Source organism: Scyliorhinus canicula, chromosome 2, assembly GCF_902713615.1.
Source record: "Scyliorhinus canicula chromosome 2, sScyCan1.1, whole genome shotgun sequence".
Classification (NCBI taxonomy): domain Eukaryota; kingdom Metazoa; phylum Chordata; class Chondrichthyes; order Carcharhiniformes; family Scyliorhinidae; genus Scyliorhinus; species Scyliorhinus canicula.
Window position 1 is genome coordinate 41,304,160 of NC_052147.1, and position 17,108 is coordinate 41,321,267.

General features: G+C 49.1%; 1 protein-coding gene across 1 annotated transcript; it reads right to left on the reverse strand.

The window, feature by feature from the left end:
• Nucleotides 1–2,474: 2,474 nt before the first annotated feature.
• On the reverse strand, nt 2,475–3,715 carry LOC119952829 (40S ribosomal protein S29). The gene is made up of 3 exons (XM_038776343.1): nt 3,550–3,715; nt 3,348–3,447; nt 2,475–2,628 (listed from the first exon to the last, which is right to left on the reverse strand). Exons 1-3 carry the CDS (start codon nt 3,609–3,611, stop codon nt 2,620–2,622), a joined length of 171 nt encoding a protein of 56 aa, XP_038632271.1. The 5' UTR covers nt 3,612–3,715; the 3' UTR covers nt 2,475–2,619.
• Between the last annotated feature and the right edge of the window lie 13,393 nt (nt 3,716–17,108).

Below are 17,108 nucleotides of genomic sequence, written 5' to 3' on the forward strand. Positions count from 1 at the left end.
GTTTAGTTCAGTTGAGAGTAGTGTGTTAGAAAAGGGGGGACCTGGAAGGGAGGAAGACGGCTTTTGCACTGTTTATATTTGTATGTACACTGTTTCCTCTGTTGTTGTTATAAAACCATAAATACCTCAATAAAATGTTTATAAAAAGAGGGTCAATTCTAGGACTATTCCCAGGGGTAATAGATTAATTAAAACATGAATAAAACGTTTACGGACTTTTATGCTAAATTACATGAGATGGGCCAGTCTGGAAATGTACCGACACTTAAGAGAGCGCTTACCTTCCCTCGAGCTCCCTTCAGCATTGGAGGATCTACGGTTGGTCCTTATTGCTGTCTGTAAAGGTGAGGTGGCTGTGGCCAATAGGGTGCTCCAACCATACAAGGCCCCTGAGCTGGATGGTTTTGGGCTTGAGTTTAACATGGAATTTAAGGACTTGCTGACCCTCCTGATAATTGTCATGTACTGTCATTCATTTGAGAAAGGTCTGCTACCACCAGCACTCTGTGAAGAGAATATTTATTTGATTTTGAAGGCAGGCAAGAACCTGGTGTGCTTCTTATAAGCCAATCCCACTTCTGAATGTCGATTTTAAATTGTTATCTTAAGTGTTGGGGTGACGGTTAGAGGGAATTTTTCCATTGATCATCCAGTGGTACCAGACTGGGTCCATAAAGGGTCAGAATTCTTGCCATAATGTCAGGTCACTGAACGTTTTATTCAGGGAAGATCATGTCCTACTGAATAGAATAGTTCTGAGTACTTAATGAGGGTTGGTGAGGGTAGTGCAGCGGGTCTTGACGGCATGGATTTCAGAAAGGCAATTGAAAAAGCCCCACATGGCAGACTGGCCAGAAAGGGTGGCATGGTGGCACAGTGGCTAGCACTGTTGCCTCACAGCACCAGGGACCCAGGTTAAATTCTGGACGTGGGTGTTTCTCTATATGGAGTCTGCACTTTTTCCCTGTCTGTGAATTTCCACCAGGTGGTCCGGTTTCCTCCCACAGTAAAGATGTGCAGGTTAGGTGGATTGGCTATGCAAAATTTCCCCTCAGGATTAGGAGGGGCTACAGGATAGGATGGGGGCATGGACCTAGGTGGATGCTATTTCCAAGGGTCGGTGTAGACTTGATGGGCTGAATGGCCTCCTTCAACAATGCTGCCCGACATATCAATCACCTTCTTTACCACCTGCATGCTTACCTTCAGCGACTGGTGCATAAGGACACCCAAGTCCACTGGACTCCCGTCTCCCAATTCACAACCATTCAGGTAGTAATCTGCCTTTCTGTATTTGCTTCCAAAGTGAATAACCTCACATTTATCCAAATTATACTGCATCTGCCATTGATTTGCCCACTCGCACAACTTGTCCAGATCATGCTGTAGGATCCTTGCATTCTCATCACATTCACCCTCCCAACCAACCTGATATCATCTGCAAACTGAGATGTTGCATTTTGTTCCCTCATCCAAATAATTAATATATATTGCGAATACCTAGGGTTCCAGCACTGATCCCTGTGGCACCCCACTAGTTACTGCCTGCCAATTTGAAAATAACCCATTAATTCCTACAGTTTCCTGTTATCCACCTCAATACACTTCCCCCAATCCCATGCGATTCAATTTTGCACAATAATCTTATGCGGGACTTTGTCAAACACCTTCTGAAAGTCCAAATATACCTCATCGACTGCCCCCCCTCCCCCGGTCAACTGTACTGGTTACTACAAAGAATTCTAACAGATTTGTCAAGTAGGATTTCCCCTTTATAAATCCATGCTGACTGACAGATCCTGCCACTGCTTTCTAAATGTTCCACTATAAAGTCCTTGATAACGGATTCAAGAATTTTCCCCACTACTGGTCTATAATTCCCGTTTTCTCTCTACCTCCCTTTTTGAATATTGGAGTGACATTAGCTACCCTCCAATCTGCAGGGATCTGCAGGGTGCAATGCACCCACTATTTCCAGAGCCACCTCCTTAAGAACTCTGGGATGCAGATTATTAGGTTTTGGGGATTTATCCACCTCCAATCCCATCAATTTTCCCAGCACAATTTGTCTATTAATATTGAGCTTACATCTGAAGTACTGTAATCTGCAAGGCTAAGAACCAGATGCAGGAAAGTGAGATTAAAATGAATGGTTTAAGTTTCTTTTTTCAAGCAAGCACAAAATGGGCAGAATGGCCTGCTTTTCTATGGCTCTAAATATTCAACACTGCCAACGCTTTGCTGCCCACATTTAGTCAAATCACCAATTGAGACCAATTTTGAAACTAGCATTTAGTCTATTCCCATAAATTTGTATTATATAATTTACATTACATTTCTGTTCTTCCCTTTAAAACATCACTTCATTTAGTCCTGAACCTCTCTCTATGCCCTCCCTCACAACCATGGAGGAAAGTTAAGACAAAATATCACTTTTAAGTGGAGTTTGTGTAGTACCAATTAAAAAACAGCAGTGAACATAAATGACAATTAAATTTTATTTACAAAAATGGAGCATCACAAAAGTTTGCTTCTTCCAGGTGGAGGTTAGAATTGTTTGACAAATGCCAAGTTTCCATTTGGTACTGTATTAGAATGCATTCTTGCTCCTTTTGTAATTTAGTCCAGCTGGAAAAGAAGGAAAGTTTCATTAACGTTTGCAACACAAACTAATTTAGAAATGGCCAAAAGTTGATCACTACATCACAGCACACCCACTTGTCAAATATCCATGTACCTCCTCAACAAGGAAAGGGGTCAACCTCCAAGAATTCAGCCAACAATTACAACATCTGCACCCGTAGAGGATTTATATTACATTGTGCACACGTCAGCATTAGTAAAGAATTACAAAACGTGTTTGTGATGATCAAGTCAAGATTTATTTGATCTAAGAGGCGTATTAAAGCAACCAGATATGCAGAACTTTTAACACCAGGAGCGACTGAAAATTAACTACGGTATCCAGTGGCAACAATGTCGTCCCAAAAGAACATTCACAAGTGAGTTTATTAACTATGCAGCGGCCACACCGAGCTGAGGCTCCGGGGTTTGGATGCACCCTGTGGATATTTTGCGCAGAGGCGACTACAAAGACTTTTAAAAGCTGATTCCTGTGCAATTGGATTATGAGTGTAGGGATAAACCCACTCCCTCACAACGGTGACGGCTGCGGGGGCCGATCGTTCACTTCCCGCGGGAATGACCACAAAAGAGGCCCGGCTGCCGGCGGCTCCCCGATGGCCACTCCGTGGAGCCACCGCCGCCCGGGCCGGGGAGCGCGTCACACGTGCCCCACCGCCAGTTGTGCTGGGCCCCGATCCCCGGGCTGGGAGGCGCGCCTTTACCTTGACGAAGCCGATGTCTTTAGCGTATTGTCTGAAGCACTGGCGGCACATGTTGAGGCCGTATTTCCGGATCAGGCCGTGTCGGTTCGCACAGACTCGGCTGCGAGGAGCACAAGAGAGAGAGAGATTAGTCAGGGAGCGAGAGACGGGAAAAGGCCCGAGCCCGCACCCCCCTCACAGCCTCTCGGGTCCGGATACACACCATGAGCGGGAGCCCTGACCGAATTTCCTGGGGTGAGACCAGTAAAGCTGCTGATGACCCATGGCGGCCAGACACAGAAAGAGGGAGGTGGGACCGCGCACGCGCTCTTCAACCCCTTCCCGTCTGCCCCTGCGCGTTCATTCCAGTAACACGTAAAGACATGTCGCGTAACACGCAGCGTCATTTGCATATTCCGCAACGCCGTTATTACGTGTCAGGCACAGCCGCTTTCGCTCATTTGGATACACGTAACGCTGATTACGTCTTCCGCTTATGCTCCTTTGGATTGCATTTAGAGCCGTTAGGGAAGACGCAGCGCCTCTAGTGGCCGTTTGGATACCTGGCAGACCGGGGATGACGCAATATACAGGCCCCTCCACCATGTCCATGGTTTAATGCAGGGGTGGGCAAACTTTTCCGTGCAAGGGCCACATTCAGAAATTCACAATTTTAAAGGGCCGCATAGTATATTAAGTAAAATAATTACTTCACCCGGTTATGATTCTGGGCGCCTCATATAGAACATAGAGCAGTACAGCACAGAACAGGCCCGTCGGCCCTCGACGTAGTTTGCCCACCCCTGGTTTAATGGGATGTGGGAATTGGGAACCCCTGTGCGTCTGGAGAATCTTCAGCAGCATCTGTGCCCTCTTTATGAAAAAAATGAAATGAAAATCGCTTATTGTGACAAGTAGGCTTCAAATGAAGTTACTGTGAAAAGCCCCTAGTCGCCACATTCCGGCGCCTGTTCGGGGAGGCTGGTACGGGAATTGAACCGTTCTACCGGCGAGCCTTGGTCTGCTTTCAAACCCAGCAATTTAGCCCACTGTGCTAAACCAGCCCCTGTGCTCACCTGAGGAAGGAGCTGTGCTCCGAAAGCTCGTGATTCCAAATAAACCTGTTGGACTTTAACCTGGTGTTGTAAGACTTCTTACTGTGCTCAGCCCAGTCCAACGCCAGCATATACATATCACCCTTTATGGGAGTGAGAGACCGCCTAAATTAATCTAACTGGGGGTCCAATCAAACTGAAAGAAGGCCAACCTGAACTTGTGCCTAAATCTGACCAGACTGTCTACTCCTCTTCCGTGGCTACATTTGTTACTGGGTGTCCCTAGAAAGAGGACATGCGGTGTCCACGTGCACCACTGAGACCTTCCATGCCCAGCGAGGTTGACCCCTTTAATTGCACTCTCATTTCATTTTTAAACTTTTATTGACCTTTGTTATGTTTGGGCAGTGCCCCTAACAGGAGCGGCCCTTTTTGCTTTGTCCCTAAGTTTGTTTCCTCTCTTCTATTTGGATGACCTCAAAAGAGTGGCCAATCCACCTAACCTGTACATTTTTGGACTGTGGGAGGAAATCGGAGCACCCGGATCTACGGAGACACAGGGAAAGCATGCAAACTCCACACAGTCACCCCAGGCCAGAATCAAACCCGGGTCCCTGGTGAAGCAGAAGTGCTAATCACTGCACCACCGTGTCACCCCTGAGCCCTCTACTGAGTCTTAGAACATAGAACATACAGTGCAGAAGGAAGCCATTCGGCCCATCATGTCTGCACCGACCCACTTAAGCCCTCACTTTCACCCTATCCCCGTAACCCAATAACCCCTCCTAACCTTTTTAGTCACTAAGGGCAATTTATCGTGGCCAATCAACCTAACCTGCACGTCTTTGAACTGTGGGAGCGGAGCACCCGGAGGAAACCCACGCAGCACGGTGAGAACGTGCAGACTCCACGCAGACAGTGACCCAGCAGGGAATTGAACCTGGGACCCTGGCGCTGTGAAGCCACAGTGCTATCCACTTGTGCTACCATGCTGCCCCATAGATCCGGTGCTTGGGGCTGAAGTGCAAGCAAAACTCCAACAAAAGATGTGCCAGAAAACGAAAAAAAGAGTGCAACCTATAACGGATAACATAGAAGTAGTCCATATACTCCACAAGGTCGCAAAAATGGCAGGCTTCTTGGGAGTCTGTGAACCGGTGCAATTGGTGATTATACGACACTGCTGCATGCAACACCCGCCCCCACAGGTCTCCAAGATTGTGCAGGACTCCTCCATAGAGGGACCCTCAGTGGGGACCTCCGCCACCGGATTGCAACAAGGCACGTCATGGTATGTCCAGGCGAGAGTAAGGAGTTGAAGAGGCGAGGTGGTGGCGTAGTGGTACTGTCACGACTAGTAAACCAGAGTCCCAGAGTAATGCTCTCGGGACAGGTTCAAATCCTGCTACTGCAGGTGGTGAAATTTGAATTCAATAAAAACCTGGAATTAAAAGTCGATTGACGACTATGAAACCATTATCAATGTCGTAAAAACCCATCTGGTTCACTAATAGCCTTTAGGGAAGGAAATCTGCCACCCATGTGAGACAATGTGGTTGACTCTCAACTGTCCCCTCAAGGGCAGATAGGGATGGGCAATAAATGCTGGCACAGCCTGCGATGCCCACATTCCATAAATGAATGGAATAAAAGGCTGCGCAGCAACAGTCCATACAGGAAACACCTCCGCGCAGTGCAAAAAGGCACAGAGGGCATTAGTGTCAGGCTGTGTACTCCGCCGTGTCCTCTGCCAAGCAGCTAGGGTTGTGGGGCCCTTGGGGCTAATGTGGAATCCATCCAGCAGGGGTTCGCTCTGACAGGATACCACCGCACTCCTCCGTGTCCTCCAGACCACAAATGCCGTCGGGTCCGAGCACAAAGGTTTCGAGGCCTAGGATGGCATTGGCCGTGAGCCGGAGGTGCACAGCCGCGCTGGGTGTAATCCAGCCTACTCCTCCCGCAGCCAGCATGTCCCCGGACCTGGTCACCCCAGCAGCCACAGATTACTCCTCCTTCAGCCACTCAAAATGGTATTGGTGGAGATGCAGATTCCTGATTAACGGCACTCTCACGACAGCCACCACTCCGGATGGGAAAGAGCTGCAACGCGAAGCGACAATGCTCCAGACTTTGAGAAGGTCCTGGTAAAAGACGGGCTGCGCCTGCAGAGGGTAAAGAAGATCCTGCAGATCTATGAATAGGAGCTGTACATCAAATTCAGGCCGTCCACTGGCAGAAGAAATGTGTCGCCGGGGCACACCATCGTGGAGGGGGCTCAACATAAAGGTATCGCCATCTGAGTGCAAAGGCCCACCAGTGCCTGGCCGCCATCCCCAAGTGGGAGAATCAGAACCTCTGTAGCGACGCAGTGCAGTCTCTTGTCCCAGAAGAACTCTACAAGCATCCTCTGGAGTTTTGTGACAAAGTCAGGAGAAGGAGTCAAAGTGACCAGCCGGTATCACAACATGGAGGCTATCATCTGGCTTAGGATGCGAACACAACACCTGTAAGAGAGCACTCGAAGCAGCCCTGTCCAGTATCTGAAGCGAGCGGTAACCTTGGCCTCCAGCTCCTGCCGTTGACCTGCCAGAATTTCTCAGCCGGACAAAGATGGACTCCCAAATAGGGAAGACTGGTCCTGCTCCAGGCGAATGGCCTGAGCTCCTCTGGGAGGGGGGCCATCTGCCACAAACTGACCAGAGGTCCTGAACACTTTGCCCATTTGATCCTGGCAGAGGACCCGGCGGAGTACACAGCCTGACACTCTTGCACCCTCCGCAGGTCAGCAGGGTCGGTGAACATGAGGACACATCATCAGCGTAAGCCGAAAGGACCACCCCAATGCCCGGCCTGCGCAGAAGCAGTCCCAACAATCTCCTCCGCAGGAGGCGCAGGAAAGACTCCACACAATAGAATTGAGTTGGCCAGACAAGGACAGCTCTGACGCACCCCTCACCCAAAGCAAAGGGGCTCGGTCAGGGACCCATTAACCTTAACGAGACACTCTGTGGCCCTGTACAGAAGTCGCATCCGGGCGACAAAATGCATCCCACGTTCTTGCAGAATACCAAATAAATATTTGTGATCCACACTGTTGAACGTCTTCTGCTGCTCAACAGACAGGAAGGCATTCGACAGACCAGCCCTCTGGGAATGATGGACCAGATCCCCAACCAGTTGGATGTTGTCATGGATTGTGCGGACCAGGACCTTGTAGGACTGGTCAGGGTGGGTCATGTGGTCCAGCATTGTGCCAAGGTGCAAACACATCGCCTTGGTGTAGATCTTGTAGTCCGTGCTGGGGAGGGAGACCGGTCACCAGTGTGGTGAATGTAACTTAGTAATTCACACTGTATTTACCAATACCATTGTAAGCGCAGTAGTGTTATCCAACCACTAGGGTGAGTAGCTCTGGGAATGCTCAGGAGTTTGTACAGTGCTCCACCCTTGGCTCCGCCCACGACTCCTCCCCCTGGACTGCTGTATAAATACCCTTGTCCAGAGCCAGCCTGCCAGTTCATCGAGAGTTCAACGGGTAACAGGCTGGCTCTGTAGTAAGTAGATTAAAACCACTGTTCATATCTTAAAGCACGTGTCTAGTGAATTGATGGTTCCATCAATTTAATCTACTTAAGAACAGTCAGGATCGATCATGGAATCAGCCCTCAAGCCTGGACGCCTGGAACTCGACCCACAGGATGCAGAGGCAAAATAAATCTTCTCCCACTGGCTGCGGTGCTTTAAGGCCTACCTGGCAGAAGCGAGCACAGCCGAAACAACAGAGGAACAGAAGTTAAGTCTACTGCACGCGAGGGTGAGCCACAGAATCTCTACGCAACTAAACTCGGCCGGTTCATATACTGCAGCGCTAGCGATACTCGATAAGATGTATGTGAGGCCCATTAACGAAGTTTACGCACGCCATGTGTTCACGACTCGCCGCCAGCGGCCTACAGAATCACTCGCCGAATTTTTAAGAGAGCTCAATAATCTATCAAATGACTGTAACTATCAAGCGATTACCATGGCTGAACACAGAGAACTTGCTGTACGCGATGTTTTTGTAGCGGGCCTCAGGTCTAATTATGTGCGCCAACGACTGCTGGAAAGGGGGCCCAAGACTTAGAAACAACTGCGGAAATTGCTACCACGATGGAGGTCCCAAGGGTGCAATTTCGGGTGCCCCCGCAGGATGATGCACTCACCCATGGTGTTGGCGCCACGATGAGTGGACCCTTGTTCGAAGAAAGTTGTCTGCTGTTTGCCAGCCTGGGGAGTGTAGACATTCATGCAGACCATCAGGTGTAGCATCCGGCCTGGCACTGGCTCCTTCCGCCCTAGATCTCCAGCCAAAAATGTGGGGCCAACATGATATCCATCCCGCCTAAACGTGAGGTTAGGTGATTTATGTAGACCCATCCCCCCCCCCCCCCTCGCCACTCCAGGAGCCATGTGACTTTGTCTCCTGCAGCAGTGTGGTTTCCTTGTCAATGGGCCCCAGAAGAGATGGAGTATCGGTGGGGCTTGGTGCATCAGTAGGAGTCCCGGGATACGACGTTCTCTAGGCCGAAGGGGTCGGGGTCAATCTCCGCCTCACCTTACAGACCTAGCGGATGTCCTCCGTCCTCCACGCCGATAGCCAATTGGCTGCTAGGCGCCGAGGTGGGGGGTTGTGGTAACATCAGTGGAGGGGAAGGGGGCAGCGGTGCCTACCAACCAACTCAGTCCATGGCCGCTCTGGTGGGGAGCGGGAGATCATTCACTGCTGCGGGGTCTTCATGGACAGCCAGGGGTGGGACCCATGGGCGCGTGCGATCTCAGGGTCCGAGTACACTATGTCGCACGGGACGGCCGCTGCAGGCCGCCGCTGTGCGGACTCCCGATCGGAAGTGTGGGGCTCCGTATCCGCAGCCAGAGCTGCGAGAACCATTGCGGGGCCCTGCCAGCCCCGTGCAGGCAGGAGAATCACTCAGGTCTTTCTTAAGGAAAGTTCAGAGTGAAATTTACGCTGGGGTAGGGACACAGCCCCATTATTGGAGAATCCAGCCCCAGGTCTTTCTTTTGATTGTTAAGCATTGTTTAATGGGGAAAATATAAGCTACATTTCTGTGATGTTAAGGCAGTTTAATATTATGTTAATAATAAAGTTTGTTTTAGTATACCGTATCCCTATTTTTGCGTGGAATCACTTATGCAACGAAGTACCCTTTCCTCACAGTTTTACAAATTTAAGAAAGTATTGGGGTTCCTGTCCAGAATCCTAGCAAATGTTGAGGTCTGGTCTGGGATCGTAATAATCCCCTAGTTTTAATCTCCTTCCACAAAAATAAACATCCTTCAGGTATCAATCCTATCGAGTTCCCTCAGCATCTTAGAAGTTTCAAAGAGATCACATTTCATTTTTCTAGACTCTAATGGGTATAGGCCTGGCATGTTCAACCTTTCTTCATAAAACAACCTGGAGGTGGCACGTTGGCACTGCTGCCTCACAGCACCAGGGACCCGGGTTCAATTCCAACCTTGGGTGAATGTCTGTGTGGAGTTTGCGCATTCCTCTCGTGTCTGAGTGGGTTTCCTCCGGGTGCTCCGGCTTCCTCCCACAGTCCAAAGATGTACAGGTTAGGTGGATTGCCAGGTTACATTTCCTTCTAGTGTCCAAGGATGTGCAGGTTAGGTGGGGTTACGTGGGTAAGGCAGGGAGTGGGCCTACGTAGGGTTCTCTTTCAGAGGGTTGGTGCAAACCTGATGGGCCGAATAGCCTCCTTTTGCACTGTAGGGATTCTTTGAACCGTTCATTCCAGGGACGAGTCCAGTGAACCTTCTCTGAACTGCTTACAAAGCAATTAAGTTCTTTTTTAAATGAGACCAAAACTGCACACACTACTCAATCTGTGATCTTACAGCGCCCTGTACAGCTGCAATAAAACTTCCCTAATTTTATATATTTATTTGGGATAGTCTGCTCCCTGGTTTGGTCTAGAACATGGTGCTCTATGAAATTGTCCCAAATATAAGTGTAGGCTACCTTTGCCAATCTGTTTTTCCCAATCTACATGTAGATTAAAGTCACCAGTGACTATCATGGTGCCTTTCTCACACCTCATTTATTTTGTCCTGTCTGCTCTGCCTTACCGTGTAACTTTATAATGTCAGAATGCCCAAATGGCCATAGTATCAGTGGAAATCTCAGCGAATCATACAATTGTAAAAATAATAACAGAGAAAGAGGCCACTTGGTCCATCATGTCTGCACCGGCTGGGAAGTGAGCCACCCAACCTAACCCCACTGTCGTGGTGAAATTGGTACACCTTTGTTAGACTCGAAAAAGTACACAAGGATCAAACTGGTTCATATGATTTATTAAAGATTGTAAAACGGACGGGAGGACAGGTCTGCCTTAACCTCCACATAAGAAGTCAGATAGAACTCATCTCGGCTTATAGGTTCAAGGGCACAAGTAAAATACACTTTTAGACAGTCTTACCAGATCTCTCTGCTCTTCCCAATATTCTGTAGCCTAGCCTTTCCCTTACAAGTAATGTTGATTCAAGACCGTCAAGATCTCCATGGTGACGCTATTATCCTTAATATCTGAGGAGTCTCCCATGACCTTTAGAATTGGTAGTAGGTCAGGGGGGGGGGGGGTGGGGGGGGGGGGGGGGGGGGTGGGGGGGGGGAGAGGTGCCAGAGGACTGGCGAACAGCTAATGTGGTCCCACTATTTAAGAAAGGTTGTAGAGATAAGCCAGGGAACTACTGGAGAAGATTCTGAAAGAGAGAATCCATCTCCACTTGGAGAGGCAAGTTTTGATCAGGGATAGTCAGCATGGTTATGTCAGAGGGAGGTCACGCCTAACAAATTGATTGAACTTTTTGAGCATGTGTATAGATGAGGGTGGTGCAGTTGATGTAGTTTACATGGATTTCAGCAAAGCCTTTGACAGTGTCCCTCATGGGAGACTTATTAAGAAGGCAAATGCACATATGGGATTCAGGGTGATTTGATACGGTGGATTCATAATTGGCTTAGCGGTAGGAGACAGAGGGTGATGATAGACAGCTGCTTTAGTGTCTGGAAGCCAGTGTCCAGTGCTATACCACAGGGATCTGTGCCAGGCCCCCTATTTTGTCATTTATATAAATGATTTAGGTGACTATGTGGAGGGTAGGATCAATACGTTTGCGGATGACACAAAGATTGGCCGAGTGGTTAACAGTGAGGTTGAATGTCTTGGGTTACAGGAAGATATAGACGGGCTGGTCAAATGGGCGGATAAGTGGCGGGTAGAATTTAACCTTGAAAAGTGTGAAGTGATGGACTTTGGAAGGAGTAATTTAACAAGGAAGTATGCTATGAAAGGTCTGACACTGGGAATTTTCAAAGAACAAATGGACCTTGGTGTGTTTGTCCATAGATCTCTGAAGACAGAACGGCAGGTTAATAGAGTGGTGACAAAGGCACATGGGACATTTGCTTTTAACAGTCAGGGCATAGATTACAAAAGCAGGGAGGTCATGATGGTGAGGCCACAGCTGGAGTATTGTGTGCAATTCTGGTCGCCACCTTATAGGAAGAATGCAATTGCACTGGAGGGGGTGCAGGGAAGATTCAACAGAATGTTGTCTGCGATAGAACATTTATGTTATGAAGAGAGGTTGGATAGGCTTGGGTTGTTTTCTCTGGGGCAGAGAAGACTGAGGGGTGGCCTGATTGAGGTGTACACGATTATGAGGTGTATGGACAGGGTGGATAGGAGCAGCTGTTCCCCTTAGTTGAAGAGTCAGTTACGAGGGGGCACAAGTTGAAAGTGAGAGGTGGGAGGTTGAGGGGGGATTTGAGGGGAAACTTTTTTACCCAGAGAGTGGTGATGGTCTGGAATGCACTGCCTGGGAGAGTGGTAGAGGCAGGATGCCTCACATCCTTTAAAAAGTAACTGGATAAGTACTTGGCACGTCATATCATTCAAGGTTACGGGCCAAGTTCTGGCAAGTGTGATTAGGTGGGCAGCTCACGGCCTTTCATGTGTCGGTGCAGACTCGATGGACCGAAGGGCCTCTTCTGCACTGTGGTATTCTGTGATTCTGCTGGCCGAAGACTCCTTCACCCTACAGGAGAGGAAATTATGGCTTCCAATTCCTTCCCTCCGATAACGGTTAATGTCAGCAGCTTAGATTGTTACAAAAACAAAGAGTCAGTTTGTCCCTTATCACCTATCTGGCCATGAGGCCCCAACTATCTTCTTACTACCGGCTGCCCCTGACCATTTTACTTTTAATACAAAGGATAATATGGTCACCTCCCCTAATTCGCAGAATATTTTATGATGCTTGGTGTATTAGATTATAATTCAATTATATTTAAGATTATATAAGGTTCATAAATTCATAAGATATAGAAGTAGAATTAGGCCCTTTGGCCCATCGAGTCTGCTGCGCCATTCGATGTTGTCTCATTTGATCCTCGTCCCCATTCTGCTTCTCCCCGTAAGCCCTGATCTACATATTAATCAAGAAATCCCCTTATTGATCATAACCACCATATTTATGCTTGGGATGCTGTTACCTACAGTGCTAAAGATCAAGAGCTGGATGGTGAAATCAGCCAGAGTAGTTCTTTCTTAGATCACATGAAGTAGGAGAAGGCAATTTAGCCTCTTGAGCCCGCTCTACAATTCAGTACGATCATCGCTGATCTCATCCTGGCTTTAACTCCACCATCCTGCCCATTCTCCATAACCCTTCAACCCATTACCAATTAAAAATCTGTCTAACTTCCTTTTTTAATATAAATTTAGAGTACCAAATTCATTTTTTCTCCAATTAAGGAGCAATTTAGCATGGCCAATCCACCTACACTGCACATCTTTTGTGTTGTAGGGGTGAAACCCGCACAAACACGGGGAGAACGTGCAAACTCCACACGGACAGTGACCCAGAGCTGGGATGGAACCTGAGACCGCTGCTGCGTGAGGCAGCAATGCTAACCACTGCGCCGCCATGCTGCCCTAAAATCTGTCTAACCTCTACTTAAATTTACTCACTGTCCCAACATCTACTGCACTCGGGGGTAGCGAATTCCACAGATTCACAACCCTTTTGCAGAAGTAATTTTTCCTCAACTCTGTTTTAAATTTGCAACCTCTGATTTTAAGACTATGACCTCTCGTTCTGGAATGTCCCACAAGAGGAAGAATCTGTTCCACATCTACTTTATCCATACCATTATCAATTGATCTCCCCTCGTTCTTCTAAACTCTCGAGAGTAACGGCCTAAACTGTTCAATCTCTCTTTGCTCAACAAATTCCTCATCAGCAAGATGGCGCCGGAGCGTGGCGACTCTCTGCGAGCTCTCCCAAACAGATCCTCTTTTTCTATTATGTATTTTCTTTTTCTTTTCATGAACTAAATGATCTGTTTGAGCTGCTCACAGAAAAATACTGTTCACTATACTTTGATACACGTGACAATAAACAAATCCAAACAAATCGGCCGTAATTCTCCGAACCCGCGCCGGGTTGGAGAATCGCCAGGGGGGAAGCGTGAATCCCCGTGGCAGTTCTGCGCGCTCAACAGGCCGAGTGCCCGCCGAGTCCCGCCGGCGTCGTTTGCGTATGGTCCTACCCAGCGGGACCTTGGCTTTCTGGCAGCGGGGGTCCTGGTGGGGGGGGCGGTGGGAGCCGACTCCGGGGGGGGGGGCTCCACGGTTGCCAGGCCCGCAATCGGGGGCAACCGATTGGCGGCCGCGCTAATTCCGGGGGGGGGGCAATGTTCCTCCGCGCCGGGATCCTGTAGGGCTCCGCCATGTTGCCCACGGGCACGGGCAGCATGGTGGTGCAGTGGTTAGCACTGCCGCCTCACGGCGCCGAGGTCCCAGGTTCGATCCCAGCTCTGGGTCACTGCCCATGTGGAGTTTGCACATTCTCCCCGTGTTTGCGTGGGTTTCGCCCATACAAACCAAAAGATGTGCAGGGCAGGTGGATTGACCATGCACGCGAAATTGCCCCTTAATTGGAAAAAATGAATAGGGCACTCTAAATTTATTTTTAAAAAATGTTTCCCATGGCTGGCGCGGAGATGGCCGTGGCGCGCAAGCGCAGACCCACACCGGCCGTGTCGGGCCAGCTTTCGGCGCCGGTGCAGCGCACAGGAAAATGACTGGGCCTGGAGGCCCGTTGACGCCGGTGCCAACACTTGGCCGGGATTTCGGAGAATCCCAGCCATCATCCCTGGAATCAACCTTGTGAACCTCCTCTGATCTGCCTTCAATGCCGCTACATCTTTCTTCAAATAAGGGGACTAAAACTGTGCACAGTACTCCAGGTGTGATCTCACCAGTGCCTTGTTTGGTTGCAACAACACTTTCTTACCTTTATACTCTATTCCTTTAGCTATAAATGCCAACATTCCATTTGATTTCTTTATTATCTGCTGTATCTGCATGCTACTTTTCTATGACTCATGAACGAGAACCCTGAGATCCCTCTGCAACAGAGCACCTAGAAGTCTTTCCCCATTTAGATAATAAGTTGCCTTCCCATTTTTCCAAATAAAATGCATGAACATAAGGTGTGTCCTTAATATAGGTGTGTATCCATGATTACCATTTATTAAGGTTATACAGAGTGAATTCATAACATAAATGTAGGGGGCAGCACGGTGGCGCAGTGGGTTAGCCCTGCAGCCTCACGGCGCTGAGGTCCCAGGTTCGATCCCGGCTCTGGGTCACTGTCCGTGTGGAGTTTGCACATTCTCCCCGTGTTTGCGTGGGTTTCACCCCCACAACCCAAAGATGTGCAGGCTAGGTGGATTGGCCACACTAAATTGCCCCTTAATTGGAAAAATGAATTGGGTACTCTAAATTTATAAAAAAAAAAAAAAAAAAAAAATTAAAAAAAATAAATAACATAAATGTAGGGCGAGGGCGGCACAGTGGTTAGCATTGCTGCCCCACGGCGCCGAGGCCCCAGGTTCGATCCTGGCTCTGGGTCACTGTCCGTGTGGAGATTGCTCATTCTCCCCGTGTTTGTGTGCGTTTCACCCCCACAACCCAAAAGATGTGCCGGGTAGGTGGATTGGGCACGCTATATTGCCCCTCAATTGGAAAACATTAATTGGGTACTCTAAATTTATTTTTTTTAAATGTAGGGCATTAATCAGCAATTAGTGGAGGACTGTCTCTGAAGTAGAGACAGTCCCCCACTAATTGCTGTTTCTGCTGATAGCAAAAGCAGAACAGTCCAGTTGCCTTGGCGGATTAACACTCCTGTTAAAATTGTCTGCTCTTTGTTTGCCTGGTCTCAGGCCTTGAATCAGAGGGTATCATAAACAACCTTTGGTTTAATGAAAGCCTCATTCAGCTAGGCCACTTGGATAACACATATCCTGCAAACCCTACAAGTTCTGTTATCTCAAGTGGAGGCCCCCGTCTGCAGTCTCTAAGTTTCTCCACTGGCCAACCGAACAGATGTTGCTGAGGCAAAAGTTAGTGAAGTTTCTGTCAGAAAGCCATAAGTTATTTCTGAAGGCAAATGGAACAACAAATGTTTAATGAGCAAGAGCCAATGTCAGATGGCCATGAGCTACTCTTGGGAGTGAGTATGGCAGATGAGAGGGGCGAGCGTTCTTCGGTTATGTCTGTGATGAGACCATCAATTCACGCAACACGTGGTTAGAAGTGAACCGTGGTTTTAATCGTCTTACAACAGAGCCTGCCTGTGACAAGATGAACTCCAGATGAACTGGCAGGCAGGCTCTCAGCGTCAACCTTTATACTTCCGGTTAGGGGAGGAGCCGTGGGTGGAGCCAAGGGTGGAGCTCAGTACAAACTCCCGTACACTCCCAGTGCATCTCCCCCTAGTGGCAGAGCAGCGCAACTGCTCATGTGCCGAGCTTACAGAGACATAGTACAACATGTGTAATATAGTGTAAATTATGCTACTGTGATTCACCACATTCACCCCCTGTAAAACAATCAAGTCCGGTGGGGGTGGTGGCTTACAGATTGAGTCTGTCCGGTGGCCAAGTTGTCTGCTGTGATCAGCGGGGTTGCAGCCCCTTCTGGTGGCTGGATGAGCACCGTCAGTTGGGGTACGATGACGGACTCCGGTGGCGATTCCGCCCGAGCTTCGTATCCGTCTGGTTCGACTGGGGACTGGGGGCGCTGGGAGCTAGCTGGCGTGGGTGCGCAAAAAAATGTAGCGAACTGGTAGGTGCGGGGGCGTGGGGGGGCAAGTTGGGTGGGATGTAGTGTGAGGAGTACCTCAGCAGTGGTAGTGGGGGGGGGGGGGGGGGGGGTTGGATCCTGCAGCTGCTAGGTCCCAGAGGGATACAGTGTCCTGACGGCCGTCAGGGAACTCTACGAAGGCGTACTGGGGGTTCAAATGCAGTAGGAGCACTTTCTCTACAAGTGGGTCAGTTTTGTGCGCCCTGATGTGCTTCCGGAGGAGTACTGGGCCCGGTGTCTTCAACCATGCCGGGAGCGAAACCCCCGTGGTAGTGCCCCTGGAAAAAATAAAGAGTCGCTCGTGAGGGGTCTGGTTGGTAGCGGTACATAAGAGGGACCTAATTGCATGGAGCGCGTCGGGGAGGACCTTTTGCCAATGGGAGATCGGGTGATTCCTGGACCGGAGGGTCAGTAGGACGTTCTTCCAGACCGTCGCATTCTCCCTCTCCACCTGCCCGTTCCCCCTGGGGTTATAGCCGAGCTGGTACTGATGCAGTTCGTCG

Excerpts from the sequence above, each read along its gene's own strand:
- LOC119952829 (XM_038776343.1), bottom strand. The coding sequence starts at position 3,611 with ATGGGTCATCAGCAGCTTTACTGGTCTCACCCCAGGAAATTCGGTCAG. Across the intron at positions 3,448-3,549 it reads GGTCAGGGCTCCCGCTCATG|CCGAGTCTGTGCGAACCGAC; the intron begins GTGTGTATCCGG and ends TGCTCCTCGCAG.